The sequence below is a fragment of the Poromitra crassiceps genome (genome assembly GCF_964638095.1).
Source record: "Poromitra crassiceps genome assembly, chromosome: 5".
Classification (NCBI taxonomy): domain Eukaryota; kingdom Metazoa; phylum Chordata; class Actinopteri; order Beryciformes; family Melamphaidae; genus Poromitra; species Poromitra crassiceps.
In genome coordinates this window covers 16937827-16950326 of record NC_139642.1, presented here as the reverse complement: position 1 = coordinate 16950326, position 12500 = coordinate 16937827, and the positions used below count along the sequence as shown (strand labels likewise).

The following is a 12500-nucleotide window of genomic DNA, read 5'->3' as shown; positions in this document are numbered from 1 at the left end:
CTGGTGGAAGAGACAAAGCTACAGTGTGACGTCTGTGACAGCCTGGTGGAAGAGACAAAGCTACAGCGTCACGTCTGTGACAGCCTGGTGGAAGAGACAAAGCTACAGTGTGACGTCTGTGACAGCCTGGTGGAAGAGACAAAGCTACAGCATCACGTCTGTGACAGCCTGGTGGATGAGACAAAGCTACAGCGTCACGTCTGTGACAGCCTGGTGGAAGAGACAAAGCTACAGTGTCACGTCTGTGACAGCCTGGTGGATGAGACAAAGCTACAGCGTCACGTCTGTGACAGCCTGGTGGAAGAGACAAAGCTACAGTGTCACGTCTGTGACAGCCTGGTGGATGAGACAAAGCTACAGCATCACGTCTGTGACAGCCTGGTGGAAGAGACAAAGCTACAGCGTCACGTCTGTGACAGCCTGGTGGAAGAGACAAAGCTACAGTGTCACGTCTGTGACAGCCTGGTGGAAGAGACAAAGCTACAGTGTCACGTCTGTGACAGCCTGGTGGAAGAGACAAAGCTACAGCGTCACGTCTGTGACAGCCTGGTGGAAGAGACAAAGCTACAGCGTCACGTCTGTGACAGCCTGGTGGAAGAGACAAAGTCACAGTGTGACGTCTGTGACAGCCTGGTGGAAGAGACAAAGCTACAGTGTCACGTCTGTGACAGCCTGGTGGAAGAGACAAAGCTACAGTGTCACGTCTGTGACAGCCTGGTGGAAGAGACAAAGTCACAGTGTGACGTCTGTGACAGCCTGGTGGAAGAGACAAAGCTACAGTGTCACGTCTGTGACAGCCTGGTGGAAGAGACAAAGTCACAGTGTGACGTCTGTGACAGCCTGGTGGAAGAGACAAAGCTACAGTGTCACGTCTGTGACAGCCTGGTGGAAGAGACAAAGTCACAGTGTGACGTCTGTGACAGCCTGGTGGAAGAGACAAAGCTACAGTGTCACGTCTGTGACAGCCTGGTGGATGAGACGCAGCTTCCAGCACGCTGAGTGCAGGGTGCTTTTCCTGAGACAGAGGGCAAAAGGGGAAGTAGAGATAAGAAAGACAGACTTGATACATGACAAGCAGGCCGATAGTTTCCTAAAGCTTAACACTTTTAATGATTGGAGGAATTTAGAGCCTCTCACAAACATTTATAGGAGATAAACACACACACACACACACACGCACACACACGCACCTCAGATAAACACACGCGCGCACACACACCTCAGATCTTGTGGAATGTTGACAGATCTCTCCTAAATTCCTGGCGTCTCACCTCAGAGGAGACTCTTTCTCTCTCTCCCTCTCTCTCACACACACACACACACACGTGTTGCTGCAGGTGGGCCTTCACCCATATCCGAACCCTAACCCTACCACTGCCCAACCCCAACCAAGTGACTATCAGTGCCTAACCCCAACCAAGTGGCTATCAGTGCCTAACCCCAACCAAGTGGCTATCAGTGCCCAACCCCAACCAAGTGGCTATCAGTGCCTAACCCCAACCAAGTGGCTACCAGTGCCTAACCCCAACCAAGTGGCTACCACTGCCCAACCCCAACCAAGTGGCTATCAGTGCCTAACCCCAACCAAGTGGCTATCAGTGCCCAACCCCAACCAAGTGGCTACCACTGCCCAACCCCAACCAAGAGGCTACCACTGCCTAACCCCAACCAAGTGGCTACCACTGCCTAACCCCAACCAAGTGGCTGGCTACCACTGCCCAACCCCAACCAAGTGGCTACCACTGCCTAACCCCAACCAAGTGGCTACCACTGCCTAACCCCAACCAAGTGGCTACCACTGCCTAACCCCAACCAAGTGGCTACCACTGCCTAACCCCAACCAAGTGGCTACCACTGCCTAACCCCAACCAAGTGGCTACCACTGCCTAACCCCAACCAAGTGGCTACCACTGCCTAACCCCAACAGAGTGGCTACCAGTGCCTAACCCCAACCAAGTGGCTACCAGTGCCTAACCCCAACCAAGTGGCTACCAGTGCCTAACCCCAACCAAGTGGCTACCACTGCCTAACCCCAACAGAGTGGCTACCAGTGCCTAACCCCAACCAATTGGCTACCAGTGCCTAACCCCAACCAAGTGGCTACCACTGCCTAACCCCAACCAAGTGGCTACCACTGCCTAACCCCAACAAAGTGGCTACCAGTGCCTAACCCCAACCAAGTGGCTACCAGTGCCTAACCCCAACCAAGTGGCTACCACTGCCTAACCCCAACCAAGTGGCTACCAGTGCCTAACCCCAACCAAGTGGCTACTAGTGCCTAACCCCAACCAAGTGGCTACCACTACCTAACCCCAACCAAGTGGCTACCAGTGCCTAACCCCAACCAAGTAGCTACCAGTGCCTAACCCCAACCAAGTGGCTACCACTGCCTAACCCCAACCAAGTGGCTACCAGTGCCTAACCCCAACCAAGTGGCTACCACTGCCTAACCCCAACCAAGTGGCTACCAGTGCCTAACCCCAACCAAGTGGCTACCAGTGCCTAACCCCAACCAAGTGGCTACCAGTGCCTAACAACCCCAACCAAGTGGCTACCAGTGCCTAACCCCAACCAAGTGGCTACCAGTGCCTAACCCCAACCAAGTGGCTACCAGTGCCTAACCCCAACCAAGTGGCTACCAGTGCCTAACAACCCCAACCAAGTGGCTACCAGTGCCTAACCCCAACCAAGTGGCTACCACTACCTAACCCCAACCAAGTGGCTACCACTGCCTAACCCCAACCAAGTGGCTACCAGTGCCTAACCCCAACCAAGTGGCTACCAGTGCCTAACAACCCCAACCAAGTGGCTACCAGTGCCTAACCCCAACCAAGTGGCTACCACTACCTAACCCCAACCAAGTGGTACCAGTGCCTAACCCCAACCAAGTGGCTACCACTACCTAACCCCAACCAAGTGGCTACCAGTGCCTAACCCCAACCAAGTAGCTACCAGTGCCTAACCCCAACCAAGTGGCTACCACTGCCTAACCCCAACGAAGTGGCTACCAGTGCCTAACCCCAACCAAGTGGCTACCAGTGCCTAACCCCAACCAAGTGGCTACCACTGCCTAACCCCAACCAAGTGGCTACCAGTGCCTAACCCCAACCAAGTGGCTACCAGTGCCTAACAACCCCAACCAAGTGGCTACCAGTGCCTAACAACCCCAAGCAAGTGGCTACCAGTGCCTAACCCCAACCAAGTGGCTACCAGTGCATAACCCCAACCAAGTGGCTACCAGTGCATAACCCCAACCCCAAGGCGTCACTGACCTCACCCAAACTGCATCCATGACGGTGCTCAATGGTACCCTACGCATTAACGATAGCATAAGATGCAGGGAAGATAGCGTAAGAGGTGTGCAAACGATAGAGCCCAGGGCCCTGGGTCAAACGATAGAGCCTGTAGGACAGGGCCCTGGGTCAAACGATAGAGCCTGTAGGACAGGGCCCTGGGTCAAACGATAGAGCCTGTAGGACAGGGCCCTGGGTCAAACGATAGTGCCTGTAGGACAGGGCCCTGGGTCAAACGATAGAGCCTGTAGGACAGGGCCCTGGGTCAAACGATAGAGCCTGTAGGACAAGGCCCTGGGTCAAACGATAGAGCCTGTAGGACAGGGCCCTGGGTCAAACGATAGAGCCTGTAGGACAGGGCCCTGGGTCAAACGATAGTGCCTGTAGGACAGGGCCCTGGGTCAAACGATAGAGCCTGTAGGACAGGGCCCTGGGTCAAACGATAGCGCCTGTAGGACAGGGCCCTGGGTCAAACGATAGAGCCTGTAGGACAGGGCACTGGGTCAAACGATAGAGCCTGTAGGACAGGGCCCTGGGTCAAACGATAGAGCCTGTAGGACAGGGCCCTGGGTCAAACGATAGAGCCTGTAGGACAGGGCCCTGGGTCAAACGATAGAGCCTGTAGGACAGGGCCCTGGGTCAAACGATAGAGCCTGTAGGACAGGGCACTGGGTCAAACGATAGAGCCTGTAGGACAGGGCCCTGGGTCAAACGATAGAGCCTGTAGGACAGGGCCCTGGGTCAAACGATAGAGCCTGTAGGACAGGGCCCTGGGTCAAACGATAGAGCCTGTAGGACAGGGCCCTGGGTCAAACGATAGAGCCTGTAGGACAGGGCCCTGGGTCAAACGATAGAGCCTGTAGGACAGGGCCCTGGGTCAAACGATAGAGCCTGTAGGACAGGGCCCTGGGTCAAACGATAGAGCCTGTAGGACAGGGCCCTGGGTCAAACGATAGAGCCTGTAGGACAGGGCCCTGGGTCTCAACTTGGACCAAGGACGTCTGGACAACAGCACTGGCATCTAACAGTGGAATTAAACTGTTACCTGTTTAAGTGGGGACCCTTGAACCTGCTCCTGGGACCCCCCGGTGGCGCGCGGGCCGGGGGTTTGGCTGGAATAGAGTGCTGCTTGTTCCTGCTGTGTTTGTCTATGAGCTCACCTCCTGACGGGCTGCAGACTGTGACAATGACACAAAGCAGCCAACACACACACGTGCGTGCGTGCGTGTGTGTGTGTGTGTGTGTGTGTGTGCGTGCGTGCGTGCGGGTGTGCACGCACACACACACAGACACAGACAGACACACACACACAAACACACTGAGCCAGTGTGAAGCCTTACCCAGCGAGGCGTAACAACTAAAAACATGAACAGTGGGACAAAATGAAAACACCAATGAGTTAGTTTGGACCACCAGAGGACCAGGAGGCAAGGGAGGAAGGAGGTGAGGAGGGTGGACTCATACAACTGGTGGGGGAGGGGGGGGGGGGGTGGTTCCAAATCAATATAATGAATGTGATTATAGGTCAACGATCTTGACAGGCAAGCTAGCTGGCCAGCTAGTTCACTAGCTCACTAGTTTTTATATATGCAAACCACCCGCTGAGTCAGGACTAGGGGTGGGAATCGCTGAGTAGCTCACGATACGATATCGTCACGATACTTGGCCCCCGATAACGATATTATCACGATACAGCGATACTGCGATAATCGATATATTGGAAGACGATACATCACGATACCTGTGTAACTGAAGAGAAAAAAATACCCCTAAAAGGCAAGAAGCAGGTATTATGTATTTATTAGCAGAATTGACATGAACTCTCTCAGAGTTCACTCACTCACTCATACCATTTTCGATACCACGGAGGAAAAGTTACACATTAAGTCTTTTTATTATTATTATTAAAACAAGAAAACCTATATAACCTACCTACCTATATAATTTCTAAAAGATATTAATGATCAAACATTTCCATTCATGTAGCCTACAGTATTTATGTTTTTGTTTCAACTACAAACATAAATAAACGTCAACTTGAAACTATGTTTCAACTACCACACACAGCATAATATTTTAGCCTGTTTATTAAAAAAAAAAAAAAAAAAAAAAAAAATTTTTTAATAAACATATCGATACTTGGTGCCAGTGTATCGATAACGTATCGCAAGTGGAAATATCGCGATACCGTGAGTATCGATATTTTGTCCCACCCCTAGTCAGGACTAGAAGCAGATCAAAATGAAATAGAAACAGTCGCTGACCCTCTGCCGGTTTAGTTTAGTCCGTAAAATTGCCCTGGAAATGACCCAAAATGCCCCCAAAACATATTTCACAAGGACAAAAAAAAAGGCTTGGTTAAAAGAAAAGTGAATGGTAAGCAAAACAATATGATGTCACATAACGTTTGCATACAACATGTCATCACGTCATAATTTTATCCTATATTCAACATTTGTGTGAAGTTTTCGTAAAATTGTTAGAATTAGCAATAGCATATGAATTATTGCGTTATGGACAAAAACACATTTTGTGAGGTCCCTGTGACCTTGACATTTGACCACCAAATTGCCCAATTGTAATCAGACCATCCTTGAGTACAAGTGGACGTTTGTGCCAAATTTGAAGAACTTCCCTTGAGGTATAGACGGTTTCAACTCATAAACATTCTAAATTGCCCCGAGCTAACTTCCTGTTGCAGTGTGACGCTAATACAATAGCTGACAGAAAATAAGCTAGGTTTCAAACTGTTCCCATAGCAACACAATTCCGTGAAAACCGACGATAGGAAAAATATGTAATGCATTTTTGAAAGCGATACATATAAAGCCTTTACTGAGGTGCAGGTGCTTTCTGTGACACACTGTTTACACCAGCTCATACATACAGTACATGAAGCACACCTGCTGCTGTGCTGACATCACTCAATACCACTAGATCAACAAGCATCCATCTTCTGTAAGAAGTTCTACTCTAACTAGACCAGACAGACAGACAGACAGACAGACAGACAGACAGACAGACAGACAGACAGACAGGCAGGCAGACAGACAGACAGACAGACAGAGGCAGACAGACAGACAGACAGACAGACAGGCAGACAGAGGCAGACAGACAGACAGACAGACAGAGGCAGACAGACAGACAGACAGACAGAGGCAGACAGACAGACAGACAGACAGACAGACAGGCAGACAAACAGACAGACAGACAGACAGACAGACAGACAGACAGACAGACAGACAGACAGGCAGACAGACAGACAGACAGACAGACAGACAGGCAGACAGACAGACAGACAGACAGACAGAGGCAGACAGACAGACAGACAGACAGACAGACAGGCAGGCAGACAGACAGACAGACAGACAGACAGACAGACAGACAGGCAGGCAGACAGACAGACAGACAGACAGACAGACAGGCAGGCAGACAGACAGACAGACAGACAGAGGCAGACAGACAGACAGACAGACAGACAGGCAGACAGAGGCAGACAGACAGACAGACAGACAGAGGCAGACAGACAGACAGACAGACAGAGGCAGACAGACAGACAGACAGACAGACAGACAGGCAGACAAACAGACAGACAGACAGACAGACAGACAGACAGACAGACAGACAGACAGGCAGACAGACAGACAGACAGACAGACAGACAGAGGCAGACAGACAGACAGACAGACAGACAGGCAGACAGAGGCAGACAGACAGACAGACAGAGGCAGACAGACAGACAGACAGACAGAGGCAGACAGACAGACAGACAGACAGACAGACAGACAGGCAGACAAACAGACAGACAGACAGACAGACAGACAGACAGACAGACAGACAGACAGGCAGACAGACAGACAGACAGACAGACAGACAGAGGCAGACAGACAGACAGACAGGCAGGCAGACAGACAGACAGACAGACAGACAGACAGACAGACAGACAGACAGACAGAGGCAGACAGACAGACATACAGGCAGGCAGACAGACAGACAGGCAGGCAGACAGACAGACAGACAGACAGACAGACAGACAGACAGACAGACAGACAGACAGACAGGCAGACAGACAGACAGACAGACAGACAGACAGACAGACAGACAGGGAGTTTCCACATTCATGTTGAATGTAAACGCTCAAATGGGGCCCAGTTAAAACCTTCATCCGTGTGTTGCTGACAGATGTCACTTTGTATAGGGAGGACAAACCCGTTTGTGTGTTTTTCTGAAAAACATATTTGTAACAGTTTATGATGCACCTATCTTGTTATATTTAATAGTATATGGCCAATAAACAACAAATCAAAAGTGTCCTGGCCAAAATCGTGCATTTTTTTGTTTTAAATCAAATTTTAAGGGGAAATTAGGATTCATCACTCATTACATTGCCAAACGCCTGAAAAAGTGGGCCTCACGTCAAATGTAATTCATGCCTGGAAGGTCTTGGAAAACCCCTCACGCCCACACCCCAGCTCCGATTGGGCTGAAAATTTGCATGGCTGTTGGTTATTATCTGGGCAAGGTTATGGTCAGGTTGTTCAGTACTTGAACCACCTGGAAAATCCTGGAAACCACCTGGAAAGTCCTGGAAACCACCTGGAAAGTCCTGGAAACCACCTGGAAACCACTTCATGCCCACACCCCAGGTCGGATTGGGCTAAAAATGTGCATAGCAGTGGGTTATTATCTGGGGAGGCCATAGCAGGTTGCAGTCCCTGAACCACCACACCCCCAAACACACACAGATTGAGCATAGCGCCACCTATTGGCAAACACAAAAAGCTGTTTATCTCGAGAACCGCTTGTCCGATTGACTTCAAACTCAAGGAGTGCACTTAAGGGGGCCCGATGGAGTGCACTGCTGAATTTCGTGCAAGTCGGCATAGCGCCACCTACTGGCAAACACAAACAGTGGTTCATCTTAAGAACCATTTGTCAGGCTTCAAGCAGGAAAACACAAAAGCAGACTGACAACCAGGTAAGTGTAAAAAAATCAACAGTGGTTTTATTAATTGATCCAGGTAAGTGTAAAAAATCAAGTTTTTTTTTTTATTAACCCATCCACCACCCCCCCACTTTGGAGGACATACTTTGTTTTTACATTACATTATTATATTACATTTTGATTTGACAAATAAGTACATACAAGTGTAAAAAATCAACAGTGGTTTTATTAATTGATCGTGGTGGGGCACTCCGTGCGCTCAGTGGGGGAACAGGCGGGCAGGCAGAGGATCCTGGGAACACACAGGGAAAAATGGATCAGGTTGGCAGGCAAAACAGGCAGTCAGGAATATTCACAAAAAGGTGCTACTGAGTTTAGATAAATTCTTTACGATGCTCAACTGGCTGGGTTACAAACCTGTGAATGGCAAAATGTTCCAGCAAGGACTGACAGGCCGAGGCAGTATTTGTAGGCCAGTGGTGATTGGTGGAGATGAGTAGCAGGTGGTTGAACGCTGATGCTGGCCAGGTGTGTGGAGCCTGTGGAGTCTAAAAAGTGGAAAAACGAGCACACCTCGTGACCCGTTTTCACAAAGTGAAACGGGTCCGGTGCAAGGCACAAGCACACAATCAATACGAAGAACAAGCCAGCACACAAGATGTATTTTTTCTCATTTAATTTACCTCAGTCCGGGGTACAGCACAAACAAGTTTCGGCGCTAGGCCTTCATCAGTGTAGTGTCTGTACCCCGGACTGAGGTAAATTAAATGAGAAAAAGGGAAATCACAAGTATATGGCTAATCAACAACAAATCAATGGGTTATTATCTGGGCAAGGTCATGGGAAGGTTGTACACTCCTGGAACCACCTGGGAAGGCTTTCCCTGAAAATAGATGCAAGGCCATAACTGTAGTGGCTATTCGTCCTCAATCAATAAAAAATAAAAAAGATAAATCAAAGGCCACTGTATGCCTTGAGACTGGCAAAAAAACAAACAATACAAACATACACAGACAGAAAAACATCTTTGAACATCTGGGATCTCTGCATCAACCTGGAAAATAGAAAAAAACATCAGAATCAAAGCTCTGAAAGAACATTTTGGGGAACTTTTTTTTTGTTTTTTTTGTTTTTTTTTAACAAACTATATACAGTTATATACAGACTGTTGACCACAGCAGAGGTGGAACTAAGTTTGGCAGCTAAGTCTAAGTCCTAGAATTAGCCTAGCCATCGCAGGTCGGTTCCATATGACATTCTTAATAACTACACCACCAGTACCATACGGCAATACCCAATGACTAAGGCTGTGACTAGCCCCACTGGCACCGTTAAGGGTATTCTCAGTGCCATCGGTTCCGTATGGTATTCTTAAAAATACCACCAATACCATATAGACCCTCCTCGATGACTCTATAGACAACAATAAAATTAGGTCAATTCACTATTCACTAACCATAGTCTATGTTTTACAAGATCATCAGAGTGCATCTGATACTGCTGGCTTGAAATGGCCCGCTCAGCAGTTCATACATCTACTACACCAACACTGGAGATCTAAACTACGAATCTAAGTTTATGACAAACGTAGTCATCTAAGAGGGGGCATTCATAAAGACGTCCTCCTTCCTCAAATGTATATTCAATTAAGAGCGAATTACCTGTGACATCAGCAACTACAATACCTTCCTCCCATTGCTCTTTCCCTTGCTCATCTATGAGCATGTGCTTTACACGCCTACCTACCATGTCTGCAGCACTGACACAGACTATCACTACATTCCCCTCCTGGAAATCTCTCCATACATCCCACTGTCTGATCTGCTCATCCTCATCATATTGCATGGTAAATAACTGACTATCATTCAGTTCTATGCTGTCTATCACTGTGGCCCTATACCACGCTGTGGTGCCATCTTCTACAACTTTGTGTCTGACTAACTTTCCCACAAGCTGCTCTGCTGCACTGATTTTTGGGACCGCAACCTGTGGAAGCCCTCCTCTTTTCCTTCCTACATCCCGAACCCGCTCCTGCTGCTTCTCTGCCAGGTGAAGAAACCCTTCCTTAGCCTGAGTAACTACATCTGAGGGAGCACAACCATATTCTCTCTCTTCTTCACTGTCTTCTTCTACTGGTGTCTCCTCATGCAATAGACTCTTCAGATTACTGACCAGAGTGTCCAAGGGTAATGGCTTCCTGTCCTTAGTCACATTTAAAATTCCATTCACATTCTTCACTCCCAGGACAACACGCCTGAATCTCAACTGAGCTGATACAGCTTGCAGTTGCATCCTCTCATCAAAAGCCTGCAGCTGGTCATCTACCTCTTCAACTGTTGTCCACAAGCCCCCATATTTACACATCTCAACTGTGAGTTTTTGCTTCTCTACAACACCCTTAACATCTCTCTCTAGCCGTTTCTTCCTAGTCTCTAGCAGCACCCTAACTCTCTCTTCTCTGATAGCCTGGGCTCTCTCAGAAAATGTGGCTCTTTGCTCTTTCACAGATCGTCTGGCTACAGACATTACCTGTGCTTTCCTATCACTATCTAAATGCGACAACCAATCCCAGGACCTGTTCTGCTTAAAAAGCATAATTCCCTCCAATGTAATTGTATCTGCCCTAGCCTTCTCCCTAAGCAGCCTATCAAGCATGCCAAAATCACGCTCTGAGCTGGCATTCGTTTTTGGTGCACCTGCTACCTGTGCCTGGAGATCCTGGGTTACAGAAGAGTAACGGCCGTGCTGCAGATGGTCAGCTAACATGCACCTGCATACCCTGACAAGGCTGGCAAGAAGGATCTCTACTGCTTGCACAGTTAGAGCATCAAACTCTGCAGTGGTGTTCTGTACTAAACACTGAAGCACAGGGCTATCTGATACATCTATATCCTCAAACAGCTTCACCTCCCCTGTCACAAATGAGTGGCCATCTGCCTGCCACTCCTCAAGCTTCTTAACTAACTCCTGATACCTGTCATTCATGGCAAGTACATTCTCTCTCTCAGAAAGAGCAACCCACAGAGGATGGATTACCAATTTGTCAATCAGACCTAATGCCCTACAACCTGCAAGAAACTGAGGAACACCAAGGTCCTCATTCACAGCATGAACAAGCCTGTTCTCTGCCCTGTTGGCAGCTGTGAATGCACTAAGGTCATTACTGATGTAGTATAAACCAGCAGCATTGTGGAATGTGACATTTGCCCTATTGCCCTTCATCGTGGCAAGGGGAACACTGTCAGATCCATTCTTCTCCCTAAGAAATGTTCTGAAGTGAACCGGCTTGCCACTCTTTTCACATCCACGTTCCTGCACAAGTTTACACACAGTTCTGAGTAGTCTAAGAGTACCGCTCTGATGTCTAACCACATGTTCACTATCGTCTTCATCCTCGCCCTCATCTCCACCCACATTACTGGCTGTCTGTGTGCCCTGCTTGCTGCAGCTACCTACCTTATCAGTGCCAAACACCAGATTTTCCCATTTACACAGAGTGTTGTTTGCCTGATGTGCTAAATTGTCAATAAGATGCAAGCCACAAAATAATTCATTAACTACACAGAGACTTGCCCTCTGTTCCTCACTACACTCATCAAAACCATCTATGATATCTGGCAGAATATTGGCTCTATAGTCTTTCAGAATTTCATTAAACTTCTTCTGTGTGTTGGCTCTATCACTCATTAAATTCTTGATCTTGGAGAAGACTTGTTTCTCACAGTACTCAACATTCACCTGTCCCCCACCACTGCTGACAATATCCTGAATCATCTCCCTTACTGTTTCAAATGTGCACTGGGCAGTGCCGGATGCCTGCTCTCTTACGCCTAAATGTAGCCTACTGCCATCCGGCAGAAATACGCCTGCAGTGCCATATTTATGCCCGTGTTTAGTCGTGGCATCAGTACACAGTGTCAGTGTCGTGTTATTTTCTCTAAGAATGGTCTCCTGCACATGTTGCATTGCCACCTGTCTTGCCTCCGTGATCATATATTTACAAAAGGTGGTACCTGGCAACTTCCCTACCTCTATACCAGCCATCTTCTCTAGTACGATTCTGACCACCTCTGTGGCTTTATTGGCACTTACCCCTTCACTAGTCACTAAATCCATGTACACTTCCCTAACGGCATCAGTATACTTGCCATGTTCGAAGGTGCTGATACGACTCTGGGCTACAAGCCTGTCTAATTCTGCACTTGCAGCAAGATGCTCACCCTTCCAAAAGTCTACCTCCTTGTTTAAAACTTGTACCTGCTC

General features: G+C 48.4%; 1 protein-coding gene across 1 annotated transcript in view; it reads right to left on the bottom strand.

The window, feature by feature from the left end:
- The window catches only part of ltbp4 (latent transforming growth factor beta binding protein 4), a gene marked incomplete at its 5' end in the record, with an annotated part of 171357 nt that overhangs the window by 112674 nt on the left and 46183 nt on the right, over positions 1-12500 (bottom strand). Inside the window, one exon of the mRNA XM_083636544.1 lies at positions 4339-4471. Coding sequence (XP_083492670.1) covers positions 4339-4471 — 133 coding nt within the window. The remainder of the gene's footprint in view (positions 1-4338; positions 4472-12500) is intronic.